Source organism: Cupressus sempervirens, chromosome 10 (assembly GCF_028749045.1).
Source record: "Cupressus sempervirens isolate cs-2001-9-10 chromosome 10, ASM2874904v1, whole genome shotgun sequence".
NCBI classification, from domain to species: domain Eukaryota; kingdom Viridiplantae; phylum Streptophyta; class Pinopsida; order Cupressales; family Cupressaceae; genus Cupressus; species Cupressus sempervirens.
In genome coordinates, this window is record NC_143127.1 from 415,022,257 (window position 1) to 415,038,671 (window position 16,415).

At 33.8% G+C, this 16,415-nt stretch overlaps 1 protein-coding gene across 1 annotated transcript; it reads right to left on the bottom strand.

Annotated features, from left to right (window-relative positions):
* Positions 1-5,290: 5,290 nt before the first annotated feature.
* Positions 5,291-6,574, bottom strand: LOC149534468 (small heat shock protein, chloroplastic-like). Its single transcript, XM_089805222.1, has 3 exons — positions 6,482-6,574; positions 6,033-6,275; positions 5,291-5,850 (listed from the first exon to the last, which is right to left on the bottom strand). Exons 2-3 carry the CDS (start codon positions 6,256-6,258, stop codon positions 5,453-5,455), a joined length of 624 nt encoding a protein of 207 aa, XP_089661348.1. The 5' UTR covers positions 6,259-6,275; positions 6,482-6,574; the 3' UTR covers positions 5,291-5,452.
* Positions 6,575-16,415: the final 9,841 nt, after the last annotated feature.

Genomic DNA, 16,415 nt, shown 5'->3' on the forward strand with positions numbered 1-16,415 from the left:
ATTTATCAATGATCAAAACATAAGACCCTACCTGAACCTGATGCTAATACATAACCACCCGAAGATTGTGAGAGAATTCACTTCTATCCAAAAACTTCTCTCTGAAACTCTCCCAAAAATTCCCTTCCAAAATTCGCTTCCAAATTTGCATCCCTTGAAAATGAACCCTCTCTTGGTGATAAGGAGTTCTTTTCTTAAATCGAGGCACTAATTGTGCATTCACCCAAGAGAACTCTCTATTCACCTTACTTCAACTCCTATTAACTTTCCTTTATCTTTCTTTTATCTTTTCCATGTGCATTTATTAAATTATTAATTTTCTTTATTTAATTTCCACTTGACTTCGCTTTTCAATTAATTTATTAGATTTAATCCCATGTGCACTTTATGCAATTAAAATATCTTTATTAAATTCACTTGTTTTATCTTTTAATTAATATCTTATATTTTAATCGCATGCATGCACCATGTGAACTTAATACTTTTAATAAATAAATATCTTTTCACTCTTTAATTTATTTTTGAATGTTTAATTTGATAAAATATTTATTAATTTAAATAACAATAATATTTAGTATTTATTTAAAAATTTAACTAAAATAAATATTATCACGTTCTAAATTTATTCTTATAACTTTTATCTACAAATTTAATTCTTTTTTATTTAATTAATTTCTCAATTAATTAAATATAATTAAATATTAAAATATCATAATAATTTTTTATTAAATTAAATCATTAATTTAATCTTTTAATTAGACTTAATTAATAGAAAATTCACCAAAGACTCACAAGGTAAAATACGAAAACCCATCATAGAAAAACTCATACAAAATCAAACTAAAGGGTTATAATCACGAATTAACATCATTCAACACATTCGGAGGGTACTTGACTCAGATACTTGTCCTAATTTTCAATTAGGACAAATGGCTTAAAGGTTTAGGATTTGGACTTAAGAATCTATCTCCACTCTCTTACCATTGAGATAATGCGATAGGGTATGCTCATCCTGGCAATTCAAGAGAGTCAATACCTAGTACCTACAACCTGCATAAAATCCATGCATGGACAGACACAATATTCTAAGCTAAACAGGCAATAGCAAGAAGTGGTGCATCGCGCAGATCCCGACTAGTAGTGACTACAACTCCCTTCCCTAACCACATCAGAAATACCATACATAAATTAAAAAAACATGCACACCATACACATGCAGTATGGGGTAAGTATCCATAAGAAAACACATATGATAATCCATCTAACTAAACATCAACAATAGCTAAAAAAACACTATAATAATCATCATGCATACATGAAATATAGACTACCAAGTAATCTCATCATATAATAAACTGAATCTGAAACAATATCTAATAAACTCAAAACAATATTATTAATCATCAAACATAAAACTGGCCTAAAAGAGTTTGGCAATGATACCAAAAAATGTAACTTAGGGGCCGGCACTACATTACATTTAATAATAGGTGTCATTCACAACACCACTGTACAAATCGACAAAATTGCTTGTGTCTTAATGGAAAAACCAGTGGCTTGCATAAAGTGTTTAATAGTTGAAAATATTTAATAAGTAATTGGTATTTTGAAACAGTGTTCATAATACGAGTTTTTATTATGCTTATTTTTATTCGTAAATAGATTTGAATTTTTATTCATTATGATTGTTGATATATTAAATGAAATTATTTTTAATTAAAAACAATTAATAAGTGTCTCTAACATTTATTTAATAATGTTCAACATTGTAATAATACAAAAAAAAAAATTGTTAAATTAAATTAGTTTAAAATTTAAAAAACATCAATTTTGTGAAAATGAATTAGTTCATTGAAAAAGTACTAATTTAAACTTTTATAAGTCTTTTGTTTCTAAATTTTATGAAATATTCTTTATACTAAAATAAAGATTTTTAATCTAATCTTACTTATTATTATATTTAATCTAGAATATACAATAAAACATATTCTTCTTTATAAAATATTTAGTCAAAAAAAATTTACAAGATGGTATACATTTTAGGTTTCCTAAACTTGAAAACTAAATAATCTAGTATTGAAATGTTGACATCTAACTCATATTAACCAAAGGAAACCTTTGTATGACTAGACTTAACTTAGTACCCCAAAAATAGTTTTTTTCATTTTTAAATTGCAAAGGCAAGGATAAACTCCCCCAGAGCTATATGACAGGACTATAGTTTTCAAGTTGACTTTTCACAATAGTTCAAACTTTGGATTTTCATGAAAATTGTGTAACATTGATTTTATACTATGGTTGTCAAATATTTGTCCATTAAAATGAGTTCACACTTACAAAATTCATATTTTTCTATTGGTCAACCTACTTTTTTTTAGGTGATCTTTTTAATTTATTGCTTCAAAAATTCTGCATAAAACTCAACTTGACGAATCGCAACAAGTGATAATAGTGGTAGAAAGTGGTGGCAAGCAAGGAGTCCAGTGCGTAGTGGCATGATCCATGCTACTACACCTGTCATTTGCATGTGAATTCCCCTCCAAAGCATTGATTTGCATTTCAATGTTTGTTCTTCTTTCATATAGGAAAGTATTATTGATGTTGAATTAAAAGTCTTCTTTAATTTTCGCATGCACCCGCTTTCTTTGTAATATAAATAGAGAGAGTAGCAGAAAAGTAAATTATATACTCTGAGAAAATATGGGAATGACAAATTTGGTATTTGGAGACCCATGTTTTTCATTCGTCTGCCTCCTTTATTATGCTTCAATCAAAGGTGTTTTCTCCAAAAGGAATGTGATATCTAGAAAAATGAATGAACATTGGGTTGTGATGATGAATGATTAGTTTTTAATATACATAAGTCCAAGATTTTTGCACAAATTGCATCTGATCAAAGAGTCTAACTATTTTTCATTAACTATTTGTCCTAGCTTTACACAACCTTATTTTAGTTCAATGTCCTCACTCTAATTAACTTGTTAATGCAAACTTGTCCTTGTATATCCAAGAACCTTGCAAGAAAGAATTAATCTCTTTAAAAACTTATATAGCATGTCTTATGTAGATCTCAACTCAAAAATCTTTAAGACAACTTATATTACTACTATTTTAGTTCATCATGTCTTTATAGGAATCCTTAAAAAATCTAATTCAATGTAATGATAAGATTTTCTCTAATCTCATTAGTGTTCTGGAATCTTTATCAACCCAAGCTAAATAATTTAAACCTAGTCGAGATTTACATATTTTCTAGCAATAACATTTTTTATCTCATGCTTACAACAAGTTAAAAGATGTATTCCTATCCACTTTGACTATTGGGCTAGCATGGAGATGTATACCATAGAATATTGGGTTTTATCTAGCCTTTGGTTTGAACCACACTAATTTTTGTTTCTCTAAAATAGTTTTGGTAAGTTTTGATTCCCTTGTTTGCCAATGCCATAAATTTTTTATTGTTTTACCGTATAAAGCTGAAAACCCTTGGCATCTAAGACTAATAAAGCAATTTCTATATAGCTTCAAGGGAAGGATGAGAACATTTTGACAATAAGCATGGAGCGCAAGAGGGAGGTGCACCTTGTTAAATTTTAACTTTTCTATTTCCTAGTATATTGTTACCAATTCAAGGTAAATCTTTCCCTTTAGGTTCGTGAGCACTTCAGAATAAACATCTCTATCTATCCCTATTCTCATGCTTCTAATATTCTTGGTCATTTTCAACTTAGTTTGGTATGTTCAATTAGGTTAACAATGTTCTCTTGATTAATATATGATAGCTTTTTGACTAAATGATCTAAAAGATTTGAGACACTATCAAATGCTCTATAGATTGAGTCATACTTTAAATTGGTAATCAACATTAGCTATCCTAATGCTTCTCTATTTCTAGTATCTCTCTTTTCATATCTCCTTATTCCTAGCCCTAGAAAAAAAAGAAATGCTTATAGTCCAAAGCTATTATTAGTTGAAATATCTTAATCAATTTTACCTAGAAAAGTTGGAGCAATATACAAGTAAAAAATTATCAATCAATTACTTACTAGAAGTCAAATTTACTTCCTCCTACCAAACACTATCGATTAGCCACATATTTTAATACACCTTTAAAACTAGGGTGAATTTGAGTTGGGTTTTGTTGCTTATCTCCATTTCTCTACAAATTGAGATGAATTGGTGAATATGCAAGAGTGAGAGCATTCATCCCAACACCAAATTATGTCCTCCCAACTCATCATCCTCCAACACATCTTACAATTCCACCTCTTTATATTCATGCACTATTTGGAGAGGGAGGCTCATCTCAACAAACTTATGTACAAACTTATAGACATACTAATAAATACTCCTTTTGCACCTCATAAATAAAGACATATATAAATAAATAAATACAAATTAAATTTTTATTAGAGCTTAGGTTTTGAGTTCATACTTATGTTTACCTTTGCTTTTACTTTTCTTTTCATTGTACTAAATTATTTTTCAATTTTTTCAAAAAACTAAAAATATTTTTATATATTGCTCCACAAATTTATTCAATTAATCTTTTTCAGAATTTTATTTCAATATTCATATTACTCAGCAAATTATTTTTTTCAAAATTTTATTTCAATATTCATATATTACTCAACAAATGCATTCACCTTTTTAATTGATTTTTTTTCAAAATATATCATATAATTGTAGAACTGTCATAAGAAATAGGATAATAATTTACCGCATAGAGATTAAGGATAATAATTTACCGTATTTGATATTATAAACTGAACAGAATTTTTTTTGAAAATTTCACTTATAAAATTGGAAAAAAAAATCACTTATAATATTTATTGATTTAACTATATATCATATAATCATAGAACTGTCATAAGAAATAGGATAATAATTTATGGCGTAGAGATATGGGGCTTCCTTATTAATTACATTTATGACAATCTTATCACTATTTACTAATCCAAGATACTATAAACAAAACAGAATTTTTTTACAAAATCTCACTTATAATATTTATTGATGGAACTGTATATCATATAATACAGTACAACTGTCATAATAAATAGGCTAATATTTTAGCATGTAGAGATTAAGTCATGGGGTTTTCTTATTAATTATATTTATTATAAGGCATTAACCTTATCGCTATTTACTAATCTATGATACTATAAACAAAACAGCAATACTAATCTAAAATACTATATCAACCTGAAGGCTATTAAATTCCCCAGTTAAAAAAGACCAACACAAATCGTTCCCACAAGAAAATAGCCAATTAACTAAAAGGAGAATATATTTAAAACACCAAAATTCTTTATTAGTAGTCTTTACAGATCACAATGCTTCCAACTATGTTCAGTAACATTCCATAATACCCCAAAACTTTCGAGCTTCGTATTTATAAAACATAATAACTCTTCAGACTTCCGATTCTGACAACAAAAAGCAAAGATCTCTAATCAATATTAACATTGATGACGTTCTTGATCTCCTCCTCCTTGTACTTTTGGACAATAACTTTGAGGACACCATTTTTCATCTGAGCTTTAATCTGATCAAGCTTATACACTTTAGGAGGAAGATCGATGCGGCTGCTGTATTTCCTGCCACTACCGTCCAGCTCTGCATCGGATTGTGCTTCCCCTTTAATCACCAGCGAATTCTCCTCCGCATAAACCCTAACATCTTCTTTTCCAAGACCGGGCATATCCACCCTCAGAAGCAGGGCATCTTTGTCCTCGACAGCATCCCACGGCTTCCTCCCCTCCACGTTTCCCCGTGACGCCACTGAAAAAGGATTGCTGAAGAGATCATCAACTCCGACGCCGAGACCCCTCAGTGGATAACAGGGAACTGCCATTTCACAGTTAGGGTTTCACACTTCATTTAGTAAACTTTCAAATTCCCAGATAAAATTTCACTAACTTACTAGCATTTCACAATTAGGGTTTCAAACGTCATTTATTTACTGGTAATAGTTTCATTTTCATATCTGAAGGGAAAAATAAACGATATTAGGGTTTATCGAGGCATACTGTTAAAAATGTCGGGAAAATCCCTTCGGCGAATATCCACACCCTGTCGGCTTTGACTGTCCTCTTGCAAGGAGGAATCGTCCTCTGGCCTGTATCCTTTCATTGCGGCGGTGGATAAACAGCGGGGCACTTGAACTTCTCCTGCACGGGCGTAACCTGCAAGATGATTCCTCATGGCCGGGATGATTGACCTCCCAGCACTCCTTGCAGCTGCCCTTGTGGCCATTCCTTTTGATAAAACACCTACATCCACAAATCCGAAGAACCCTACTAAAACCGCCACTTTGCACGATTCTAAACGCTAACTAAAATCCCCTAAACATATATTGCCAAATCAATAAAACTTGCCAAACAAAAAATATAATTGAACATCCAAAAATCTGAAGAACTTCTACCCTATCCTGTAATTCATTGCAATGCACACGACACGAAGTTCTCAGGAGACACACCTTAGGAACGAATAAGCTAATTGATGCCAAATCCTGGTTAAAACACAGACTCTAAAACACAACGAGCTTTTGTTAAATCAGTGAAAATCTAACACCCATTTGATCGCTTGAGGTTCATATTTAAACGCAGAGACGAAGAGCCTAGAAGGAAGACTGTGTTCTGTCCCCATGGAAGGATCGAGAATGTTCGGGCAAAGAGGATCGAGAATGTTCTGCTAATGTGGAGGTTTAAGTGCCACTAACGGAAAATAGATGAATATAACCGTTACTTTGAAAAACCGCGATGTCGCTCTACTGCCGTGACAAATGTAAAATGTTTCCTCCATAAGCATTTATATTAAAAAATATATTCTTTAAAGATTTTATATCATTTAAAGTCTATAAGGCAAGGCCCTTGTTGGTTGTTGGAAAATGAGGGGTGGCATAGGGATATGAGGGCCAAAATCAGATTTTGGACATAAAAACACGTGTTTGATTTATTAAGGGTCTGTTTGTTTTGTGGAATTAATAAAATTAGGTTTTGACTCAAAACTTGGTTTTGTCAAAATCAGGTTTGAATTTTGAAATCTAATTTTGAAAAAACAATTTGTCTTGTTTGATTAACATAGAAGATGAGTCGGAAGATGAATCTTCCACATTTGGTTTGTAAAATTAGAATTGAAAAAAAAATTTAAATCATTTTTTTAATTTTTTTTATTTACTTTTAAAAACTATTTTAAACAATTATACCATGGTCTAGCATATTTATCCAAACTTGGCATGAGACAAAATTCGCCTTACTCACAGGTAATATAATCATAGCATGACAAAACGTTCACACTTTATTGAAAATCTAAGTTATTATTAAAGTGATCTACACATCCCCCATTATGGCCGGTACCTATCTATCAAATAGATGGTTTGTGTCATGCCCATCCAACCTAATGTCATAATCTCAAAATTAGGTCCTAACAAAAACAAGTTCATGACTAGCACAGACTGCCATATAACATTGTGCCTAGCAAATCAAAATTGTGCATCACTAGATTTGACATTCTACGAAGCTTTCTAATAAGAGAAGGAACTCCGGGTCTTCTACAAATAGTTGCGTGTTTTTCTGCTGGAGAATCTCATTGACAACTTCATCGCGAAAATCTAAAATGCATCCCACCTTCAACATTTCACACAACCCTGCTTCAAGATCAGGATATTCTACTGATAATACCCCTTTGAGACCACCTCTACAAATTCAGTTGCCAGTGAATATCGCACCTTTAGGTTGTGTAGATCATGTAACTAAATCAAAATCCTATTGTTATGTTTTTTTCATCGCACAAAGGAAGGTGCAGTTGCAATAATATTATATGTACCACCATGCTCTCTTGTAATTGTTAGAGTGTATGAAATTGCCATGGGCTCTACGATTTCAAAATGCATCGGTGCAAACAATGTTTTCAGTCATCTTCATACAAATGGTGAAAATTGCGACTGCACAAAATGAATAGATGCCAAAAATCATTCATTTAAATTTTATCGTAATCCCCAAAATAGAAAACCTTGGATTCACTTCCCAATTCCTAGTATTTAGATGGAAGATTGCTATCCTTGTTTTGGTTCAAAATTAGAAGACTAGTATTCTAATTTTGTTTTAAAGATTTCGACCCAAATGCCCATTTTGACAAAACTGAATTTTGCCAAACCCAATTCTAGTCCAATTCTATGAAATAAACAGGCCCTAAACCAATAACCCGATTTTCACTTTTGTGTTCCATTTTTTGATCAAAATTGGAAGATGCATCTTCCAACGAAATAGGTGAAATTCCAAATTATAACCTGAATTTGGGTTTCTATGAACGCGTTTTAATAGAACCATCAAGTCCGCCAAAACCATGGTTAGGTTTTTAGAAGATGAAAAAGGCATTTGGGAATAGGGTTTCTCAGGCGACATTGTTCTCTTGTGATGGTTGAATATGGTTTCTCTGCATCAACGACGACTATCCATTTTGAATAGGGTTTCTTTGCATTGACAACGGCTGTGCATTTGGTAGTAAGGTTCTTTTTTGTATCTTTGTTTCTCTCTACTTTGGACAACAACAACGAAGGCTTTGAACGACAACTTTGGACTCGTCTCCACGTGCACGATTTTCTTCTCCCACCAATCTTTGCATTTTGGGTTTTTCCTTGTGTGTTTGGACAAAATATTATGATGTTCTGCTCTACCTGGACAAAATATTCTCTTTCCACTTCTCATTATCGTCTAAAAGATTGAAAAAATATAGCATTGCAAAATTTATATATACCTTCACATGCTTGATAATAGTCATAAATTAGCAGACAAGTGCTAAAAACGGGAGAGTCTGGAGTTCTGAAAAAAAAAATGAATTGGTAGATTTCCCACACCTACTTGGGTGTTATTAATTGACTATTCATACCTTAAGTTCCATGTTTTACATGATATAATCCAAAAGCCTCTTTTATTCAATCTAAGGCTAACAATGCATCCAATTGCATAGAAGCATAGATTCAACTGAAATTTTATTTACATTCAAGACATAGATCAATTAAAAATGATATTCCTTAAAGGGCTTCAAACTTGATCCTAATATCAAATTACAAACCCTATACTAGTATGCCATATATATTTATTTAAATATTTGCTCACCTAATAATGGAAACTTGGTAGCCCAACTATGCATAGTTTGTAAAAAATGGTAACTAGCACATCTAAATCTTTACAAAACATAATTGTTAGCTATTTTGCCCTCCCACCAAAATTCATATTTTGTATTTGGAAAAATGTCTAATGATCAGTTGGATATTTGAATTTTCAAATATTTAAACATGAGGTAATAATTTATTCAAAGCGTTGGTTATATGCATTATATCCTAAGTCCCAAGTTTAAGTTTGTGATTTAATACTTCTGTGGGCCCACATCTTCTCATCTGTCAAATTAGAAGGGGATCGACGACTATCGCTTTGTCATTGTCAAAAAATGCAGACCCTTTTGTCATAGAGACAAAGTGACAAATTGCCACTAGCACCATGTGCCCCTTTTACTTTAGTCAATGCAATCCTTAGTTGATCTCTTCGTCTACCATCAGATCTTGCACCATCTACAATCATTGCTTTATCACTTTGCAAAAGTGTGTGGGCTTTACTTCATGTAAGAAAGCGACGGTGTGACATGTGGCATGGTTGTCACTTTGTCACTTTGTAAAGATGCAAGATAGTTAACGCATGTGGAAAAGTGACAAACAAACACGTGTACACAACAGGCCTAGTTTACAGGGAAACGACAATAGTTACTATGGTTACGATTGGTGGTTTCACATAGCTAGTGGTCACGGTTGAGCTTCAAAAGGAAAATGCAATCAAATGAGTGTTTTGATCTTACGATGAAGCCATGTCATAAGATAGCAAGTGCAAATGAGGAAACCACCGAGGTTACGACAAAGGCAAGGATAATTGTTGTCGTAGTATCATGAGGATTGTGGGATTAATTACTGATGTTACGCCAAACCATTAGATCGTAATATTGTGAGGTCAATTAGTTGTTTCATAACATCGTGAGAAGGAAAGAATGGTCTTGCAACTCTACGATATGGAGCTATTGTAAGATCGAATGCCTAGGTGTTGTAGAAGGATCACAAGGAAAGAAAAATGATGGCTTGATGCTATGATGAATGGACGATCATAAGATCATAAGGGTTGGGATTATAAGTAAAAGATGATATGAGGATTTTGACCCTAGTTGACAATCATAAGATCATAAGTCCCAACATTAACCATAATATAAGAGCTTTGTTTGTTCGAGCTAGAATGTAAAAGGCCTTTGACCAATCAGGTTGTGGGAAAGGTACAAATAGATGTTGAAAATGGTTGACCCATGCTTCTATCTAACTTGGTGTGCTGATATAAAAGAATAACAATTGTTTAATGGAAAATTTGATTTGGTCGATCGATTACTAGTTGTTTCAACTACCTCCCACGCCTCTAAATGCAAAGGAGCACTCACTCATTGCTCAGTTATCTATCTTCCCAGTTGTGCATTAATGGTTGTCATTCATGGCTTCTCAGGGTTTTTCTTTTGGAAAAAAATTGGATTTCCATGCATTTGGACATGTGCTAGGATCATATTTTCTCTAGATTTACACGATTGTCCCTTGTAGCTATAATTTTAGTGGTTGAACTTTGCTTCTTTCTAAAGTTATCCCAGTTATGTTTGAACTATGAAAGCAAGTTTTACTACCTTCCTAAGGGCTCTCTCTTTTGTAATTTTCAGAGCTACTCTATAATTTTGCCTCTGCTCAATAGAAATCTTCTCTTCTATATCCATTCTTTGTCAATTGAGTGTGTGTGCATTCTTGTGGCCTCACTTGTCGAATGTATTTTGACAGTTGAAATATCATATAATCATGTTCATACTTGGTGACTGATTAGATCAAGTGAATCCATTGTATTCCTTCTCTAATTATGTTAATCTTTTGGCTTATCTAGGATATTGAGATTGAAAAGGTGTACAAAATGGTATGTTTTGAGAAATCTATTAAGTTATAGTGCATTCACTGGGAAAGAAGTAGATCCATATACTATTTGGTGTATCACCTCCTCTAGATTAGATTAGGTAGATTTTTTTTTTATGCATTCCTTCTCCCTTTTCCTCTCAAGAACCAATTAGATGCATTCTGATAGTGAAGGAAGTCGGCCTTTTCCAAAGACTCAATCTCAAATTGCAAAGTCCCACACTTTTGAGATTGTTTCCATGTTACACAAGGTTTCCTAAGAAGTATTCCCTCAGGCTAGGGTGCAAGCTTTTATGTCAACACTTTTTGGTACGCCCGGTGGGACTAACATATTGAAGCATATTATAAGTTCATTGGTGTCAAGAAGAAGAAGATTTCATGCTCATGCTGAAGAGATAGTATTGCCTTTAGTATTCAAGCCTTAAAAAGGCTCATCTATTCAAAGTAATTGGCGACTCCAAATTTCAAACACATCTGGTTTTCAAAACTAATTTCTTGATTCATGCCCAAACCTCACACAAGGGCATCTTCTAAAGGTAACTTTCAATAATTAGAGCTCTCATTCTCAAATTCTAGAAGGAAAAGAAAGAGTTTTTCCTTATCACTGGTTAGGAGTGTTGCAATAAATCATTCACGTTTAAGGTCCCTTTCCACTCCCCTTATTAATAGGTCACAACCTAGAATACCATCTTCTTATATCAATAGGCCACTTATTTATATGGCTAGGGCACATGCTTTTTCCACCTTCAATGGTGGAAGTCCTCTCCTTTTTGCTCAAAGACATGACATACTAGTATCAAACCTTAAGGGTATACCTGATTTTATTGGTGAGACCTTTATTTCCCCTGTAGAACATGTTCAAGAAGTTTCAAATGTCTACAATATACATGGGATTACAGAAGATGATGTAGCAGTTAGGCTTCTAACCTCATCCTTGAAAGGAAAAACACTCCAATGGTATAGAGGGTTTCCCCATAACTCTATAATAGATTGGGATGGGTTAAGAGAAGCCCTAAGAAAATATTTTGAAGATAAAAGTGACTATCTTTCACTCCTAGAGCAGTTGACTACTATTAAGAGAGCACCCCATGGATACATGACTAACTTTAACTATGCATTTCAAAAGACAAGGGCCTTCCCCAAGTAATGCCTTCTTGCATTATCTCAAAGCCTTTAATAGTGATATAGCCACCATAGTGCAAACTATGGGAGGGGATACTTTACCAGATGCCTATGAAACTGCTATCAGGGTAGAAAATATTCCCATACAAGGTGGGAAGTTAGCTCCAAGGCCTTCAATGCATTTTTTCCCTGACTTACCTAACCATCAACCTTCAATAGCCCCTGCCACCACCACCTCTACAAGTCAATCCCTTGCAGTAGTCCCCATAGCTTCTGCATCTTCTAATGAAGTAATAAAATTGAAGCTATGATAAAAATGCTGATGCAAAATATGGATAAGAAGCTACAAGACCAAGAAAAGAAGATGGAGGATAACACTACAGTGATGCAAATGATGAGTAATGAGTTGGTGACCATCAAGAGGCAGCAAGCTCAAGGTAATAAGGTTCCTCATCTACAATATCAGACTCCTTTAAAAAGTAGGCCTCCCAATCAACTTAAGGTCATGTTCCATATAATCAGAGTAGACCTACTAGTAATACCCCTATTGCCAATACAAATCAAAACAAGGCCTTGGTTCCCCAAAACAATTTTTCTCAAGAGCAAGATTTCTACCCTTCTTGAAACTATTCTTGTGTGCATTGCATGTGCTAGAAGGAATAATCTTATTTGGCATTGACTACCCAAGAGCTTGTAGTAGGGAAATCATACAGTGTTAGTCAACCTACTGATGCTTCTTATTTTCAATAGCAAAATGATTGTTCTTTCATGCACCATCAACTAGAGGAGCATTGTCATGCTAGTCATGATGCTATAGCTCACAATACCATAAGTAAAAGGAGGGCTATCAAGGATGCTACATATCCTTCACCAAATTAGGCTTCAACTCCAGATGCTACTCCTCATGTGCTAGTAATGAATGCCCAACCCAATATTACCCCTCAATAGAAGCAAAACTCAAGCAACAAGGACCTTGTTGAACCTCAATTTACTCAACCTCAGCCACCTGCCATGCAATTCCCAAAGCTTCAACCAAGATAGTCAACATTCCTTTTAATTTGGTGGATCAAATGAAAAGGACTAATGCCAATATCTCTATGTGGGATGTTGTTGCCACAATACCATTGTAGAAGGAATTGTTGTAGAAAGAGTTAGAGAATATAGAGACCAAGGATCAACTAAGAAGAGAGAAGAATGTAGAAAGCTTGGTGCAGCCAATAAAGGAAGGAGATAGACTAGGCCTCCCCCCTTTATGTTTCCTTGATCATAGGAGATAAACTAGTCCACAATTGTATGATAAATTCAAGGGATAGTAGTTCTGTAATGCCTAAAAGTGTAGATGATCTCCTCGGTATCAAGTATGAGCCCATATTCAGGGATGTCCTTCAATTGGATGGTAGCTCTATCAAGACTATAGGGGTCCTAAAAAATGTGGAGATGGCATTGCATGCTTGTCCTGGTTGCATTATAACCCAAGACATATCAGTAGCAGAGGTAGAACTTTATTTTTCTATTTTTCTTTCTAGAGATTTCATTGCACAAATAGGGGGTCATATTGTAGCTGATTGGTCCTGTATGTTCTTTAGGACATGATATGGAGCAAGAGTAAGAGAAAAACCTTTAGCTCTTAATCACATAGAGAATTACACTCCAAGCCCTATAAACATGAATTGTACAATTAGGAAGGAGGAGGAAGTGTACACATTCCATGAGCCTACTACTTCATTAGTAGAGGTTCCTGACTACCTTTTGGATGAGTGGACTACTGCCTATCAGTTTGATCCAATATAAGAATCCAAGGAGACAAGCCTTGGGACATATTGTATATTTGAAGAAAGTGTTCCTATTTTCAATCTCATGAAAACAAAAGAAGATACAAATGGATTGTGGGAGATTTTCTTTGATGGTTAAAGAAAAAAAAATGGTTTAGGGGTTGGTGTTATGCTGATTTCTCTTGAATTGGAGAAGTATTATTTTTCTTATAGGCTCCAATTTAGTTGCACAAATAATATGGCAAAGTATGAAGCTCTGATCCAAGGTCTTCACTTGTACAAAGGAGGGGAATCAAATCTTTAAAAGTATATCAAGACAGTGAGTTGATTGTAAATCAAGTTAAGAACTAGAGTGTCACAAAGAACAACCTCCTCAAGTCATACAAACATGGAGTATGGGATTTGCTTGAAGGATTTCAGGCATTCAATATTCAAAGTGTCCCAAGGAACAAGAACAAACATGCTGACAAGCTTGCAACCATTGGTGCCCACTATGACATACTAGAGCATGTTGCTAATGATAAGGAGCAACAAATTAGAATCATTGTGAGGCCTGTTGTTCCTAATAATTGCAAAAATTGGAAGATGTTTGATTCTAACATGCAAATTGTAAATTTCTTGCAAAATGAAGCAAAGTTTTATGCTAAAAATTAGTCCAAGCTCCAAAGTCAGTATGGAGACTAGATCATGAATTTCAACTCTAATAAATTACCTAAAGGTCTCATTACCTTGGAAGGAATTTTCAATTTTGACGATCAAATTTGAGTGCAAGTAAGGATGAATATACACCCATCACTATTGTTGACGGGAAGACTCTCAACTTGGGGAAGGTATGTATTGAAGCTGAACAAGAAGTTTTCATTAAGATATGTCAAGAATTTAATGATTTCATTGCATGGACATACAAAGACTTGAAGGGTTTTGACCCAATCTTATTTCAACATACTATAGAATTGAATCAAGATGCTAAACTTGTTAGGTAGAAACAAAGGCTAGTTAACCCCAAGATTGAACCATTGATGAAGAAAGAACTATCAAAACTCATAAAAGCTAATATCATTTTCCCTATCAAACATTCCTCATGGATAGCTATTCTTGTCCTTGTTAGAAAGAAGAGTGGAGAAATCAGAATTTGTGTAGACTTTAGAGACCTTAATAGGGCTTCTCTTAAAGACCATCACCCTCTCCCTACTATGGAACAAATCCTATCCAAGGTTAGTGGTTCAAAGAGATTTTCCTTCTTGGATGTTTTTTTAGGCTATAATCAGGTGCTTGTCTAGGAGTTAGATTGACATTATACAACCTTCACCACCAAATGGGTAACCTATGCCTATTGTAAGATGCCATTTGGAATAACTAATGTAGGTGCCACATTTCAAAAGGCAATGGAGATGGTTTTCAAAGGTGTGATGGAGAATTTTGTGTTAGTATATCTTGATGATATAACTATCTTTTCTAAACATGCAACATATCACTTTGATCGTTTGAGGTAGGTATTTGTTAGATATAGAGAATATGGTGTGTAATTGAATACCAAGAAATGTGTGTTTTCCACCAAATAGGGGAAGCTCCTAGGACACATTGTGTCAAGAGATGGATTAACAATAGATCCAGAAAGGATAGAAGCAATTCTTGCTCTCTCACTTCTTGCTCATAGGAAAAGGTTGCAAAGTTTCCTTGGTAGAATTAATTTTGTAAGAAGATTTATTCCAAATCTTCTTGACATGGTCAAGCCTCTTATAGCCATGTTAAAAAATAATTTGACCTTCACCTAGAGGAGAAAGCTAGGAGAAAGATAGTTTTGAATAAATCAAGAAATCAATTGTCTTAGTGCCCACTTTTGTTAATCCCAAGTTTGACAGAGATTTCATCCTTTACTAATTTAGAGGAGAATCAAGTATATCAACAGTTTTATAATAGTTGAATGATAAGAATTTGGAGCAGCCCATTGCTTTTTTTAGTTTAGGGCTTAATGATGATGAGAATAGATATAGTTATGTAGAGAAGTAGGTCCTTTCCATTGTAAGGACTCTTAAAAAGTTTAGGCATCTCTTGTCTCACAAAAAAATCCAACTTTTAGTTCCACATGCAGTTGCGAAGAACTTCCTCCTAAAAAAAGATATCAATGAGAACAGGGCTGGGTGGATTACTAAGGTCATGGAATATGACATTGATATCAAGATCACCAAGCTAATAAGAGGTAAAGGACTTTGTGAGCAAATGGCTTCATCTTTTGAGACACCTGAGGAGACTGCCCTCTTGATTCAAGGTGATCAACCAATAGAGAATGAGGGTTAGTCTGATTAGTTACATGACATGACAACTTTTTTGCTAGAAGGAAGGTATCCCCAAGACTTAAATAGAATAAAGAGGAGACAATTCAAGTTATAGGCTATTCTCTATGTCTTGGTAGATGGAATATTATTTAGAAAGGATTCTGATGGAGTCCTATTAAGATGTATTAGGACTAATTAGATCAGCAGGTTGTTGGAAGATTTTCATAATGGCCCTATTGGTGGCCATTTCTTAGCTAGAAT